The sequence below is a fragment of the Solea solea genome, chromosome 21, assembly GCF_958295425.1.
Source record: "Solea solea chromosome 21, fSolSol10.1, whole genome shotgun sequence".
Classification (NCBI taxonomy): Eukaryota; Metazoa; Chordata; class Actinopteri; order Pleuronectiformes; family Soleidae; genus Solea; species Solea solea.
Genome location: NC_081154.1, coordinates 15,398,790 through 15,416,105, shown reverse-complemented (window position 1 = coordinate 15,416,105; position 17,316 = coordinate 15,398,790). Strand labels below are relative to the sequence as shown.

Sequence of the window (17,316 nt, the reverse complement as noted above, 5' to 3'; positions counted from 1 at the left end):
TGATTAAAGCAACACTGTAAATGTTTTCTCCCTCTTGCCCGTCAGTGAAATGATTCCATTAAAATGTGTCTATATTACAACTGTTATCACTAATCCAGACTGTTTGCTCGGTGACATACTGTGCATCTCCCAGTCATTTGCAAGTTAATCTTTGAATATCCCAAAACATTTAATCAAATCAGGAGCCAGAACTCTGAACTGAAGCGGTCCTTCTCTGCTTGTCAGTGAGAATATGCACCCCCCCCCCCCCCATTATCAAATGTGTTCATGAGGTGACGTAAAGGAGGAGGAAGGGGAATGCTAATGGCTGCAATGGACTGGCTGATGGCTCAGCCACTTGTAATAGGAACATTGGAGCCACTTTCATTAACATACACCATACACATATAGAATATGCACGTTTGGTGAGAGGGAAGGAACACTGTGAGAAGTGTGTATCCTAATGTAAGTCAATGGTCCAGCAAGTTCAAGAGTAATGCTGAACCGAGGTCAATGTGGCAGCTGGTAAAAAAAAACAAAAAAAACAAACTAGTGACTACTTGCCTTTGGCTAATGGTAGAGCCAACTACATTCATTGTAGAGAGGGATCAGTTTGACCAAGCCCTCGTTCAACTGTCCTCCATTACTTGTTTATTATGATGTGGTGGACTTTCACAACATCGAGAAAAAATGAAATGTTCACTCATATTCAAATATTTCAAACCCAGATCCAGTGGGTAACATTACTGAGGGTTTACCAGTAAAGAAAAAAGGCTTTGGTCTTCTGGTCAAAGATAACATAAACCAACATGTTTGTATGGTTCAGATCACAACAAACAAAAACATTCACAATGTCTGGGTTTTTCATTTTTAGCATATTATTACCTAAGCTGCACTGTTGCCATGACTAACATATGTTTCTTCAGCTAACATAAATTGCCACTCAAACATCAAATGGGCATCAAGTGCCAGCTGCAAACAGTCCATCACAAACTCATTTAATCCTGCTTGAGCAGTGTTAATACTACAGTGACCAGCTGTGTACGGAAATTAAACTGCTTCTTTATTATTAAAGTAAGTTATTTTTACATGTTGGAACAACATGCTTGGGGCTGAAAGCTGCAGACGGGAAGACGAGGAAGTCACAAAGTATTAAAGGAGACGTTTAAAATCAATTGCTGTACAGCCTTAAATCAGTAATCTCAATTTTTACACTAATTAGGCACAAGTAACGTGAACATGTCTGCAATAGATATAAACCTATGCATAATGGAGCCAACAGATTCTTAAAATCCCAGAAATACTTACAATTCTGGGCTGTGCCAAAAGGAAATGATGCTCCATGTGAAACAATAGTGGTGATTTCTTTGATGGTGGCCCTGAAAGGAAGTCCTACTGTTAAAGATGGTCATCAGCACAGTCTTGTGACTAAAGATGACTTATGAATCAGCATGACACAATCAAATGCAAAAGGAGGCAAATTATAAGAGAAATACCAGAATGTGGGACACAGCGCGCGCGCGCATGTGTGTATGTGGGATCCGCCGCCTCTTCTCTTTTTTTCTCTCCACACTAACAGCATACTAACAGTCTTCACACAATTCATCATCTTCTACCACTGGTGTATGGCGCATGTTGTTGCTAACTCGCGTTGCAGCTAATGACATAACGGATGACTTGCGTCATCGCCTTCGATTCATTGGGCTTGCCAAGTTTGTTCAAGTCATGTCGCACATGTGTGATTTATAATGACAACATAACACGGCTGAAATCTCAGGCTTACAGAAACAGTTCATATAATGGATGGAGGATAAGAGGGGTGATTATGATGGAGAGTAGGAGAAGAGACAAGTCAGAGTTTGATCATTTATAATCATAACAGTACATTTTAAAGATTTTTTTAATGGAGTTGGTGCATTTTCTGGTCAGATTTGTGCTCTACACGCACATAAAATAGATCAGGAGCTGAAATGGAAGGTGAGCCAATGCTCTAAGGTGCAAGTAATAAAGAATATTGGATTTTATTATAGCCATAGCTAGCCTTGCACCAAAATGTTGCGATGATGCTGACATTATTTTTGTTAGATGCACCCTATGCCACACATTTCCATGCAAGTTTCACATTCAGGTAGAGACAATGTAGCCTTCTGCTTCCGTGAGTTGTTTTAAACTTTAATATGTGCATGCATGAAGCACATGCCATATCACGGGCAGCCTCACTCATGAAAATACAGTCCCATACAGACGCGTGTGAGCTTTATCTATAGATTACAAAAATAATATTTTACGCACTATTTTTTGCTTGTTTGTGTTATACAATGTCCTTGTGCTTGTTTAAATGAAGGTCAAATCTTTTTCATGGCAGCCGGCTGTTGCTCTGATGTGAACAAATTTCACAGTTCAGATTTTTCTTTTTTTAGTTTCGTTTTTTTTTTTGCTTTTTAGAATGCCAGACACATAATTGGATGACTGAGGCCTGGAGATGAAAATAGTTGTCATTAAACCTCTGATAAATATTATTGCTCTGCAGGTTTACTGTTCCCCTGCCATAAAGCCCTGAGGACTGGGAGGTTTTTAGACTCTGCTTTCCACAACTATAAAACTACAGCAGCTATACTCAGTCCAAATGTTCACCCTTGGCACAGATAAAAGCCAACACTGATAAAATGGTTCAGTCATGGCAGCACTGCCTGGCAGGGATCACGGCTAATTACTTCAACTTTGACCTCTCCTGGAACATTATTTCAGCACCTCGAAAAGCACTATTTGGATTTCACCTTTTCCATTAACCAGGAGAGCAGCAGCAATTTCAATTTATTACATACCTTTTGTTGTTGTTGTTGTGCCCAAATGTCAGTAAACACTCCATGGCATCAGTTACTTTGAGATTCTTCCCCTCACATCTTCTCCAGCAGCCTAAAAAACAAAGATAACGTAATAATTTAGATTGTGTGATTGCACACTGAAGACTAAACCATAAGCTCTACACAACTCAAAAAAACGTTTTAATTCCTGGACAGACCAAGACAACAGACAAGAGAGTAAGCATGACAAAGCTGAAGAGGATGATGACCTTTCAGCAGTCAGACAAGGACAATGTGTTGGCTCTTGAAGTGGTCAAAATATTACAGATCCCACTGTAGAGCAATTCAAACAATCAATCATGAAATGTATTGATAAATCATTTGATAATGGCTACATAGTTAACGTGCATAAACATTTGGAACTAGAAGTGAAGGACTTTAATCAGACTAATGGCTGCTGGTGCAGTGAGCCCATGGCTTTATGCACAGATTTATAATGAGGTGCTTTGATATTGATGGTGTTTGCTCTAACTAATACTACTATGGGCTATTATAGAGGAAATATTAACAATCTTTCCAGCTTAAGATACAGTTATCATCATTAATAATATGATCATCATTAGATATTTGCTCTTTGATCCTAAATTAACTTAAATCATCCTGTTGACTGGACTGTATTCTTTGTACAGGTTAAATTCCTTTGCATCAGATCTTAAGGGACAAAAAAATAACTTAAAAGATGCTAATTTAATTTTTTTGTTACACACTAATTATTGCTGAGACCCTTTTTAGAAAGACTGCTCTCGACTCTGATGATACAAGAGAGGAAATCCATTTGATGAATTCAGAGTTCATGGAGAAAAGTTCATATACAAAAATGGTGGCTAAATCATCCAATGAAAGAGCAACTGTCTTCAACTTCAGTTTCAGCTAAAGTGGCAATGAACACTGTTCATTCTGAGTTCAGACTTGGGCTGATATAAATCAAGGTATTGCTGAGACAGCTGCTGAGTGGTGAGACTTATTATATAATTTTAAGAAAGATGAGTTAGCAAACCCTGCAAAAAGGGCTGTTTCAATCGTACAAAAAACTGAGTTCATCACATTTACAAGATGTACATTGTGTATCCCGAGTACAGTGAAATACCCACAATCCTTTGTGCGTGTGGCAGCACAACTACTGGGGTGAGAGCTCAAATTATCCATTTTAATGCAGGCATTTTCAGAACACACTGTAATTTGTCATAATTATATTCTGCAAATTTGGTTGCATATTCTTGTGCACTGGCAATAAAGGCATTGAATTCAATCAAACTACATGAATGATAATACACACAACCAACTGCTAATAATATTATATCAACTAGGAAAACATAGCTACGTTTCCTAGTTGATGATGCTAATATACAAGAAGTTGCATGTACATAATATAAAGTTTCTAAAGGGTTCACGCACTGCATACCTTCACTCTCAACCTTTTTTCTACCAAGTGCAGATTTCAAATTCAGCGTCACAGCGTGTACCAGCAGTTTGCCGAAAACGTTCTTCTATTGTACTTAACTTTAGTTCAGGAAACACTGCGTTCCGCTGTGCTTGACCAGTGACGGGAAAGAGGTTTCTAAACTTTAACGCTCTTGGGCTTTTGATTATACTAAACTCAAAACTGTGGACTGTGCTGCCACTTATCCTTAAGTTCAGCACCATGGAGAGCACCATTTCCACAAAAGGTCAACCAGGGTGAAACAGAGTCTGACACCAGCTGTTCTCACAGTAATGACTCTCACATGACAATCTGCTCCTGCTTTAATGACTTAAGGTCATTCTTCTTCTTTTTTTTTGTCTGCAGGTTCACCTTAAACTCCCCCCCACGCCCCCACCCCCCATGTGTTTCCAAACATAGTTTCATCATTCACTAACTCAAATGGCTTCTGCACAAATATCCACCCACAGACTTACGTACACAACTCAACAAACCTACATGCAAATAGGCAAAAATATGTGCAAGTGAAGAAAACCTCACTTTCATGTCACACTTGACATTGCAAATACTGGCAGGTAAAATCTGGTTTTAACTTGTGTCCCCGCTACACCTGAATTATAACGTCAAGATTGGTAATGAGTGTAGATAAGCAGTAGCAGGAGCAAGACAAAATACATGTGTGTGAACCACAGTGCAGGAGCAGAGGTACAGAAAAGTGGAATGTGGAGTTTAAATACCTGGAGTCAACCGTCCAAAGCGATAGACAGTTGACAAGAGAGGTGAAGAAGAGATTGCAGGCATGGTGGAGTGGGTGGAGACAAGTGTCAGGGGTGATTGTTTGACAGAAGGATAGCAGCAAAAGTTAAGGGAAGGTTTACACGATGGGTGTGAGACCTGCTATGACGTAAGGCTTGGAGACAGTGGTACTGTCTAAAACACAGGAGGTGGAGCTTAAGATGCTGATATTTTCATTTGGAGTGACCAGGAGGGACAAGATTAGAAATGAGCATATTCGAGAGACAGCCCAGGTTGAACGATTTGGAAAGAAATTCAGAGAGTCAAGGTTGACATGGTTTGGTCATGTGCGAACACAGGATGTTGAAGATGGAGCTGCCGGGCAGGAGGAAAAGAGGAAGACCGCAGAGAAAGTTAATGGATGTTGTGAAGGAGGACATGAGGACAGTTGGTGTAACAGAAGGGGACACAAGGGCAAGATGGAGGCAGATGATCCACTGTGGTGACCCCTAAAGGGAGAAGAGGACTATGGGCTGTGTGGAGGACAACACATAGGTGTATCACCACTAGAACAGCATTATACAATCTCATCACTAATATGTTATATCTTTGTGGAAATCAAAATACAAATATGCACGTGCCAGACAGCCAGAAAGAATGATACCACACAGCGATTGCCCAAAACAGGACATCATCATGTAGAGTGGGCAGCAGCATTAAAGCAGGATTGTACACGTGGACACTCAAGGTGGTGTTGAAGCACATGCACTTCACCCCCTGACTGGGTAAACGCCCCTTTGAAAGACATTTTACACATTTATGTAGCCAATAGCATTAATTATTGAGTTTAATGGCATGTTCACTTTGAGCATCTAACAAAAAAATCCCTTGGAAAACATCTGTGAGAAGCTAGGGGTGTTGTAAACCAAAGTGTTTAAGGTTCACACTCATGTTGCAACCATCGTTACAAACCAACCAAAACTAGTGGCTGAAGCTTCACTGATTTAATCAACAACAACAAAAATAAAAGTATAAAAGGCCCATGTCTCCCATGTTTGCACAATGGGAGATTCAATAAAGAGCAGTTTGACCTACTTCTTTGGCCTCACAAGTCCAGAAGACACACTGAAAGTGTTTGCTGCATTCCCAAAAGTTGAGATATTTTCAGAGAGATCCACCTCGAAAAACAGGCAAAGTCACAATGGGAACATTTTAGAGCTGAAATGATTAATCGATGAATCGATTACTAAATGAATCGAAAACTTTTTTGATAATAATAATAGTTTGAAGCTTTATTCATGATTAAAACAAGATTTTCAATTGTTAAAACTTCTTAAATATGAATATTTTCTACATTTCTTTGCTCTGGATAACAAAGAAATCATTAAAAGTCAATCATTTCCAGGTTTGACAAACACAGATCAACATTGTTTAAGGTTTTCTGATATTTTATGGACCAAACGATTAATCGATTAATCGAGAAAATAATCGACAGATTAATCAATTATGAAAATAATCGTTAGCTGCAGCTCTATTACATTTTGACACTGCATGTGAACGTCCCCTAATAATAATGCACAAAAACTGCATTTGAGTTGTAATTTCTGAGAGACAGTAGTCTTTTTTTTTTACATTTTAATTTTGTAGAAGCTTGTAGAGATGGCCTAATAAATAAATAAATAAATAAGTACAAGATGTGCTACCAACATTACAACATAGAGAGTTGCGTTCAAACACACATCAGTGAATGTTGTGACAGAGAGAGAGGGGTTAAAGGTTACGAGGAGAGTTAAAAAGACTACTCATATGACAAATGCCGTTTACAGTAGGAAAACCACAGGTGTTAATTATCAAATAAATGATGGCCAAGTTCCATTAAGCTTTACCTCAGTTTCTGGCAATAACATAAAACGTAAAGTGCGCAGTTTTACCTTTAGCGAAGACATGAGTGTAGCAGCAGCAGCAGCAGATAGTTTGGTCCAAGTATAAACAGTTTCCTCCTCTTCCTCACAGCCCCCAAATGCCTGGAAAGCGTCTGTTATAACGCGCTAATGTAAAATTGTAACCACGTTATTTAACCAAGTGAAATAACTAAAATAAACTTAAAAAAACCCGGCGTTGTTTTAAACAACGTGACAGACTGGGTGTGTTGTGCCTCTAATTTGGCTAATCTGACGTATGCAGGTGTTCCGGTCACGTGACGTGGTAACTCCACGCGCTCAACGTGCCGGCTAATTAGAATCGATTCAGCGACTTTAATAGAACATTGTGTGGCTGGCAGTGTATCGTTTCACGCTTTAAAATAAAGTATAGATAAATAAACAATACAAATAAATATATATTGAGGTTTTATTCTTATTTTTCTGTCTGGAAGCCTCTAACTCTGACAATTTAGGTGGAATGTAGGTCAATTCTACTACTTCAGAGAGCTTTTATTTTGAAATTCCACATCAGAATGACATGATCTTTTGTGAGGGCCAACTTAAGGTGGTCTACTATCAGTGTGAAGTGGAATTTGCTTGTGGACATTTTGAGAAAATATCCCAAAATTGTGACTTACTACCTGTTATTGTGTAATTGTAATTATGACTATATATTTACCTGTGAGATAATTTCTTGTATTCTTGCCCTTACAGCTGGCCAATATATCTATATTGTGACATGAGACAGGATATGGTCTTAGATTTTGGGATAAGGTATCTGTGATGACTTCTCCTGGTTTGAAAGGCTGTTGCATCAATAATCATCATATTATTGAAGGATATATACATTATACAGTATGTACTAATTAAGAATGACCGTATTATTGGGCAATTTCATTGATTCTAGCACAAAAATCTGTCTGAAATGAAAGGTAAAAACTGTATTTTGTGTATTTTCCCTCTCATTTATATTTCAATATATCTTGTATATCGGGATGTACGTTAAAAAATATTGCCAAGTTATCCAAAACCATATTACCCAACCTACATGCCATTATATGTATGTACACTCCACTGACAGTAATATCTGCTGACACACATACAAGTCCTGGTCAGTTTGATTTACAATGTGCACTGACATTCAGTAGCAGAGAGAACATATCCAAACAGATCACAGTCTTCTGACATATATCCTTTATTTCTAGCAGTGAGAGTGATGGCGTCGTCTCCAGCTTTTGGGAATACTGGAGACAAATCCATACTCACCTCACCCGTGAATCAGGGGAATCAGGAGCCTTCGATTCTGCTTCGTTTCTCCGTTTTTCTGTCTTTGTGAATCTGTTTAACGCACTGAAATCTTCAAAAGTGTTTTATATTGTCACCAGGAATCTAATTTAGCTCAAAAGTTAAAAGAAGAGGGAGTTAAGACTTTAACTTTGAATGAGCTCAAGACATTGTACCACATATAAATCATTCAGGGGGGGGTAATAAATGATTCAACCTGATAAAGAATTAAACTATTTCTTCACTAAATGAAGGAAAGGTTGTGATATTGCTGTAATTGATCGAGTTCATTAAACACAGATCAGCAGCAGGAATGAATAAAACTACTGACACAGCCATCACCCTTCAACAGAAACTCAGCATATTCATGTGGATGTTTTTTTGACATTGTTAGAAAAACCAACCGACTTATTGTTTCCCTGAATTCCCTGAAAAGGCATCATGTGTATAATTCTCAATATCACAGTCAGTCTTTGAGCCACATTGTACAACCTGTCAAATTGTACAATGTGGATTTCCAGGTTTTAGTTGTCATGTTCCCGTCCAGTTCCCATGTTGTTTAAATGACAAATACACAAAAAAAACACTCAAGGCCATTGTAAAATCATCTGACTCATAATTGAGTCCAATTCCCTGATGAGATAAAAGCACTGCAATGCCTTTATGACAGAAAATTAAAATTTCAACCAGGCTGAAACTCTCCTCAGTCTTACTTTGGTAAATAAGAGGATCTTTGTCTTCTCGCTGTCTGGTAAACTCACAAGTGTAATGGAACTAGCACCATATCATTAGTATATTATATTTATCATATTTAATGAGCTGGCAGGTTGAAGTCCTGATTTTCAGGACTGTTGCCAGAGGTGGCCCAAGGCATAAGCAAATTAAGGGCCTCATGACCACCAAGGGGGCCCCCGAGAGCTCAAATGACCTGGGGGCCACTAAGTATCTGGTCTTGAAAGTAGGGGGGCCGGTCAATTGGAAAAAAAACAACAGCTGTTCATTAGGGGTAGGCGACATGAGCTTAAAATGATCGATTTGATTATGATAAGGCAATAATTGATATGTTACAGAATTTCAAAATAAAAGTGTTGATATGGAATGATATATCATTCAAAATAAAAACATATTTTGAATGCTATTAATAAAGAAGCATCATGTCTTGCAAACGTGTGTCCTTCACATAAACAGCTTTACATTTGCAGGTTTCTCATCCGAAACAGCATAATTATGATTTAACCACACAGCAGCAAGCACTGCTTCAGGGCACGACAGTGGAGGCTTTTCTCCAGCGGCATGCTGTAGAGCCACAGATCTCAAACTGTGGTCCGTGTACCACCAGCGGTACGCGAGCTTCCTCTGGTGGTACTTGGGAGGAAAATCAGAAATACTCTTCAAACAAATGAAACAAATAACTTCATTTGATTCTGTGATGCCAGTGTGTGAAATATATGCGAGGAAGAGGAGGATGATGGGAGAATATTCTATTCTAGTCTATTGACACCGCTGTATTTTAACGTTGGTGATAATGGCGTTACTTCGAGAGCTCAATATTTCCTCAGGTGGTGCTTGATATAAAAACTTTGAGAACCACTGCTGTAGAGGATAAGTGAGGGTTATGTGGACTACAGCACTTAGCAGCCGGCATCCTTTTCCCCCTTGTGACCTTGTTCAAAATGTCCACAGCTCTGAAGATGCACTTCAACAGCAGTGTGAAACAAGCGCTTTTTAAGAGCACCAGAATTTACTTTGTGTTTCCAGTGACGTCATATGTGACGACATCAGGCGCAACGTGAGAAAAATGGAGGACATCTGTTCGGTTTGTGGCTGTTTGTCTCAAAAAGAGAAAGACAGGAAAGTCTATCAATCAGCTGACTGCTGTGGGCGGAGCCATTCTATCTAGCTCCACCCTGACATTACAGTACCTCAAGGGAAGGGTACAAAAAAACATGTACCATATAGTTTATAGTTATTCATTGATAACATTATTACTAATCTGGGTCTCTGAAGGTGCTGTTGAATTATTGGGGGTGTCAAACCTCTGAAATCAAGGAAGCTCTGCTTAAAGATAACATATTCACAAAGTTAAAAAAAAAAAAAAAAAGGGCTGTGAATGTGAAAGCATTCCCTGAAGCAACAGACAGACAGACAACCCAAAAACAATTATGCCTGGCTCCAGCTGTTGCTGCCATGGAAGCATCATGGAAAAAAAAATAGATCTGAACAGGTTTTTTTTTGGGACAGAAATTGTATTTTTTAGCTAAGCTAATCCAACAGTTTGACCTGTCAAATACAAGTTGAGGTAAACGCTTTCATGTTTTTAATTCATTTATTCAGCCCTTGACTTGGAGGCTCTTATGAATTTGACTGCTTGTTCCTAAAAATAGGAAAATGTAATTCCGATAATATGAAAGTAGCTACAGATTTCCAGTTTTTCACCTGTGTGATTTAAAGTCTTCGTGCTCAATATCCACCAAATTCCAGTCAATCAACTGGTGTTCAACATTTGTTGCCACACTCCCAATTACAAATGTGATGGAGACAGAGAGAGATGTTTTCTGAGGAGTTCAAAGACTGTGAGGAGACTTCATTCAATAAATCATTTTCACGTCTGTTTTCGGTGTTTTTTTTTATTTCCCAGCATGATGTCCATCTTTAAAATACACTGAAGATTACCGATACGCAGTTTCTCGTCTTTTTTTTTTATTTTCCACGGTACAGTGAAACCTGACTCCTGTGTAATGACACTGTTATAGGATTACTCTACAAACACAAAATGAAAAACACATGAGCTGGCATACAGTTCTTATGAAAGGCATCATCATGACCACAACGTAAAAGCAAGACAATGCCCATTAAATGTCCTTTAAAGATGCACAATTCAAAAAAAAAAAAAAAACAACAAACAAAAAACAGTTGACATCAAAACAACAGACAAGAATAAACTCAAGTTAAATGTGCCTTTTACACAGGGAATCTGTTAAATATCAAAACATAACAAAAAATATGAACAGAAATGCTTTTTTTTCACAAATGTAGCAAAAAGACTTACAGTTTATCGTCAATATAATAGGAACAGGCGACAAGGCCTAAAATAAATGATAATCTCTTGCCACTCTGTCATAAAAACCTGACAAACACGTGAAATCTCAAGAGAGGGGAGTGACAAAGACTCACATTTTGTTCCAACAAGACACTGTACAGCTCAGGGGTGGAGGCGGGGCTAAAAATGGTTGACAGCTTTGAAAAAATTCTGCGCATCAACATGCCTCCTGCCCTCCGTCAGAGTTCATGGGGAAGCCAAGGCGTTAGAAAAGGTGTCGTAGCTCCTTGTACTCGGCGGGTGGAATTCGATAACTTCAGAGTACTCTTAAAAACAAACAAACAAACAAACAAACAAACATACTAGTAAACAGCCAGAGGAACATGACGTCCCTGGTGTTATTTCATCACGCTACAGTCTTTTCTCCCAGCTCACCACTTCCATCAGAGGGCGACGAAGCTCATAATGTCCAAGTTGCACAGCAAAATGACACAATTACAAACTACAGTAACAAAACTGAGCAGGGATGGGGTGTTTCTCTGCGATGTATGACTTCTTTAGCAGCGAAACACACTGAAAGGAGGAGATTTCTGTCCCAAATAAAAGTTCAACGTCTAACTCGTCTTAGGTTGTTCCATGCTTTTACTGTGACAGCCGACGGGGTTTGTTCGTGCGCTACAGTCTTCGCCCACATGCTGCCGCCGCCGCCGCCGCCGACAGTCCCACGTCTCTGCAGCGTTTGTTCACATAACATTCCACAGAAAATACAGACTTTAGCGTCAGCTGGTCGGATGGATGACATAGTGTATGAACAGCAAAATGCTAAAAGAGAGCATCCGTGGGAATTGGCAGCGTGGTGCGACAAAATACTCAACTTGTCCAAACACTATCATGTGGTCATTAAAAAAAAAAAAAGAGTTCTGTCCTAGAGCATAGCTTCTTTTCCCTCCATGTAAAGGCAGAGTGTACTTCAGGCCGTACAGCAAAGACCGAGTCATTGAAACTAAATGCTTTAGCACCAGAGAATACCACGTCCTGACGAGCAAAAACAAACAAAAACAGGCAGCATGTTCGGTGTTTGTGTCGGCCCTTTTCTGGTTTTATTGCCAACAATAATAATCATTTCAGACACCTTTGTTTGTTTTTTTTTCCTTCATGCTGAGCAAACAGACAACAAGGTGTCTCCAGATATTTACGGCTGAAGCTTCACTAGGTGCAGACCCCGTCCTAATTAATGTGTCTCTAATGTCACTGGTCAGGCAGGTTCGCTCATGATGCCACGGTGAGGAGGACGCTGCTGCTGCTGCTGCTGCTGCAGAGGCTGGAAGGGGTGACGGGGATTTACGAGGCTGACATATGCAGAGCGGACCGACGGGGCAGGGACGGGGACAAGGGTTGTGCTCGTGGGACATTAAAAAACAAAAAAAAACCCTCAGTGGTAGCAGCCCGATGGACATCGTCCACGTGAAGCCATCCTCTTGGCTCGGCAAAGTTTTCCAACCAGGACGTTTGATTAGTTGGTGCAATGTGAGCCAATGGAATGAGCCTCAAACACAGGTGCCTTGGTGCGCGGGAGGGAGGGCTTTTCGGTTCTTTAAAGCCAGGGACTTGTCTTTAAAGTCTGACGGTTTCTGCTGTGAAATGTCTATCAGCGCACTGGCAACGATGAGTCCTGGAGAGAAAGAAACAAGAGAAAGCAGACGAGATGAGGAGATATCATCACCGTACAGATGTCTCCTTGTATTTTGCACACATTTGCTCTTGTCATGATTTTATATTTGGGGAAACAACGTCTGGGAGACACTGCTGTACCTGACTGTCCAGGTGGAGGTAAGCCTAAGGGCCCAGAGGGCAGACGCATGAGGACGGTCAACACGGCAGCTTTCCCTCCTGAACACGGCTCCATTGCAACAGGTTTCGGGACACCCTGTAAAGAGAGAGACAGTTTCTTTTTACCACCGCTATGGAAGAAAGACACTGTGATTTCTTAATAAAATAAGAGAAAAATTATGTAATAAAACATTTCAGACAAAATAAAAGCTGCTATAAGGTTTATTATATATATCTCGCTGAGATCAAATCTATGTTAAATTGCTTTTAACATAATCAGGTCACATAAAGAAGATAGTTTTCATTCCTTTACTTTACCAACCGAGGTTAAAACAAAATGCTGTGATATTCACGTTTAAAAAGCATCCTTTGTTTTGTTTTGCTCTCAGCAGACCAGTGGTCATCGGTATTAACTGCTGCCTTTAAGACGAGGCGTCCTCCTCATCCTCCTCATCCTCCTCCTACGACAGATGACTCGATCGGTCACACAACAAAAACACTTGAGTGTGTCCCTGTCACACCATGAGTCCATGTGTTGAGGCGCTGACCTGCGCTCGCAGTTAATGGCCAAAAAAGTGCTCGTCTCAGGCGTGAAAAACATGTCATCCTGATAATGAATGCTGAGGGTTTCACGGAGGGGCTGGATGAGGGGAACTGAAATTGGGGGAATAAAAACATGTCTGAATAGAGGTGATTCTTTTATTTCTTTTCTTTGTGCCTGCCTGAATCTAAAATGGAGATGAAAGAGGCAGTAAAATGGGAGAGGAAAAAAAAGAATGGGATGTGTGAGCACATGAATTAAAACATGAGAGAGTGAGGAGTGGGACACCTTGTGCAAACCAATGGTGAAAACACTCATGCCAAGTAAAGAGTATGAAGGCCTTGAGATGCCAAATCTATTTTAGAGTATGTCAAGTACAAAAGATAGACAACTAAAGCACATAAACCAGTGATATAAGAACAATTATATCAATTACATCAAAAGAGTGCAATTAGAGAGAGCAATAACGGGGTTCTGGACAGGATTTTATTTTAGTGTGGTCGGTGCGGAATGAAATCAAGCAACTTTGATGAAAAATAAAAACCTTCTGTTACAAGGTAGGAGCTGCAGTCACTCTATGACAAGTACAAATGAACATTTTACGGGTTGTACTGACATATTTAAAGTTATTCAAACAAATAAAAAGGAATAGGTGAGATATAATCTGCCAAATATTAGCCTCATGATTGAAATCAAGTGATTTTAGGGCAGGATTTTAGGGCAGGAAAAATGTTTAGGTTACAAGGTAGGAGCTGCAATAATTTTTTGGCAAGTGGGAATGTACATTTCAAGAGTAGTACTGGCCCTTTAAATGTATTCCAATAAATTCAAAGGACTGGGCAAGGTATAATCTGCCAAATACTAGCTTTGTGATTGAAATCAAGTGATTTTGAGGCAAAATAAAAACTTAACATCACAAGGTAAGAGCTGCAATCACTTTGTGACATGTGCAAATGAGCATTTTGTGGGTTGTACTGACAATTTAAAGTCATTCAAACCAACAAAAAAGGAATGGGTGAGGTATAATCTGTCAAATATTAGCCTCTTTATTGTAATCAAGTGATTTTAGGGCAGACAAAATGTTTAGGTTACAAGGTAGGAGCTACAATCACTTTATGGCAAGTGCAAATGAGCATTTTGTGGGTTGTACTGACAATTTAAAGTAATTCAAACAAGTAAAAAGGAATAGGTGAGGTATAACCTGCCAAATAATACAGTCCCAAAACTACTATGTAGCTAGAACACTGAATAACAATTATTGCAATGAAATCTTCTTGAATAGCAATATTGACCGTTGTTCACCTTTAAACAGCATAAACAGGATGAACATTTTTTTCCATTTGTCTGTACAACTGAACGGAAAAGTAAATGTAGAATGGTAGAAATGACTAAAGAACAAATAAAAAACACACTAAATGGGACAGATGCCAAATAATTGTTTATCCGCTGTTCATCTATGTTTATAATTAAAATATATTGTGTACTAAGCTTTAAAAGCAATTTATATTCAACCCTTGATCAACTGTAAGGACAACGAGGGCATATTTATTAATGCACTGGCGGCTAAAAGAATCCTAAAGTCAGCCTTCGAACACTCACGTTAGATTGTATATATTCTCTCTCAATCCAATTATGCCTCACTATCAGAAAACAGGATTCCCACGCCTGTAATGATGGAGCTGCACCAAACCATTGCCTGATTGGTTATATGACATTATTTCCCTTCCACTGCTTTACACATATATAACATGAGTATTTCTATCATGCAGAAAAATAAAATAAGAATCTTAATAATATCGAATTTCATTCCACTTCAAATATAATGTTATACATTGTCTGATGAGGCTTGTTATTTTTTTTTATATATATCTTTAAGAGGAAGTTTACATGGCCTACATGTCTACTGTGCATTAAACAAGCTCAAGCGCTGTATTATGGTTATTCAAAATCATCCAAGCACATAAATATGCATAAACACACACACACACACACACACATCTCCTGTCCTGTCCTCCTGCTGACAGGTGTCATCCATCATACTCCCCGTCCGTTAGTGGTTCCATATGTTGAATGCCAAGCACACTGAATGGAGACAGCTGTGACATCGAGACCGGGCATGCAGTTCTGGGGCCCGACTGGCTCGATGTCCAACAGCTGCTGCCATCTTGGTCACCAACACCAGCGGACGGCCGTGCCCATCACTTGGGGACACCAAGCGAAGAACAAAAACAGGAAAGTAGGAGAACAGCTGGAGGCTCAGTAAAGATCCAGTGACAGAAGAGCTGCTACTTATTAATGCAGTGGGATCAGTGCTGACAGAGCATTGAGAGGATAAGGGCTTCATGGGTTGGATAATTCCGGCACGCTGGTGCTTCATCAGTTAGTGATACTAAAAATTAGTTTCACACTTTCCTCTGTGAAGATGAACTTTTCACTCAATCTGGTGACTACATTACAAGCCTGATGATATGCTTAAGAGTGTAGGAGTGCAGGCGAACAGGGGAGCAGCATCACTGTCCTGCTAATGCCAACCAATCAACTTATGTGCACATACAAAATCATATAGATTTGCTTCTTGTAAAAGGTAGGAGCCTGAATTAGCCAAAATCTTTTAGATTATTTTTCCCTTTTTTGCCGGCACTGCTGGAATAATGACCTTTTTAATCAGATCACTTGATTTACATGATGCTAAAAGATAATTATGAAACTAGAGACAATTTCACCAATATGCTGCCTACCCAAACTTTGATGCCAATCATTCTTGGAGCTTGAAATCTAACATAGGAATATAAATTTGCAATGAACGTGCTTTAAAATTTGACAAATCATCAACCAAGCGACATTAAATTCTTAGAGACTTGACTGAGATCTACATTTTGCAGCAGAGGGAACATCTTACTGTGCTCTGCATACAAATTTGAGCAAAACTAATTGAGCACATATGCATGAAAATTACTTCCAAAACAACACAATTCTTTGTGGTACATTTTGTGTTTCCTTAAAAACAAACCTATGTGGACATTGAAGTGAAACTGGAAGTCAAGTGTGCAGAAGTTCACTCTGCATCTTGAATGGGTCGAGAAACAGAAGGCAGAAGATGTGTTTCAATTTTTTTTTCCCTTAGTTATCATTTCCAAAACAGCTTGGCACTGTTTTTTTTTTTCTCTCTGAAGGATTTTAATGCACTCCATAACAACAACAACACTACCTTTGTGTTTGTGTGTGTGTATGTATGAAAGGAGAGGAGGGGGAGACAATTATTCAACGCGCACTCACACACACACACACAAGTCACAAAATGTAAGGATAAATTGACTTGAACATCAATGCAAAGCAGTTGTTTCAAGCACCATTCGGGTTCACACTATAACTCACCGGTTTAAAAGTAATAATAATAACGTGCACTCAGAGAGCTAAGAAGCATTGTTTTTCTCCTCTTGACGTTGCCCTTCAAATACCATAATGCACAGTGAGTACCACTCAGTGCTACATTTATAGCTAATGTAGTGGCTCCTTTGCTGGCTGCTGCAGCACTTTCATTTCTCTTAGAGGTAGGTGACACGGATTTGGCCCCGGCTGAGGAAATGCATCTAAAAGATGTGGGTGCTCAAATTGCTCAAATCTAAGCCTTTATTCCATATGGCATTGAGCCCTAGACAATGTTTATTGCCAGAATCCTATTCTTTTTACATAGGAGGCGT

The 17,316-nt window shown here is 39.3% G+C and overlaps 1 protein-coding gene across 1 annotated transcript in view; it reads right to left on the bottom strand.

Annotated features, from left to right (window-relative positions):
• Positions 1 to 10,800: 10,800 nt before the first annotated feature.
• Positions 10,801 to 17,316, bottom strand: part of atrnl1b (attractin-like 1b) — a 70,727-nt gene continuing 64,211 nt past the window's right edge. The window contains exons 28-29 of the mRNA XM_058620653.1: positions 13,057 to 13,171; positions 10,801 to 12,916 (exon numbers count right to left, since the gene is read on the bottom strand). Coding sequence (XP_058476636.1) covers positions 12,792 to 12,916; positions 13,057 to 13,171 — 240 coding nt within the window. The 3' untranslated portion in view covers positions 10,801 to 12,791. The remainder of the gene's footprint in view (positions 12,917 to 13,056; positions 13,172 to 17,316) is intronic.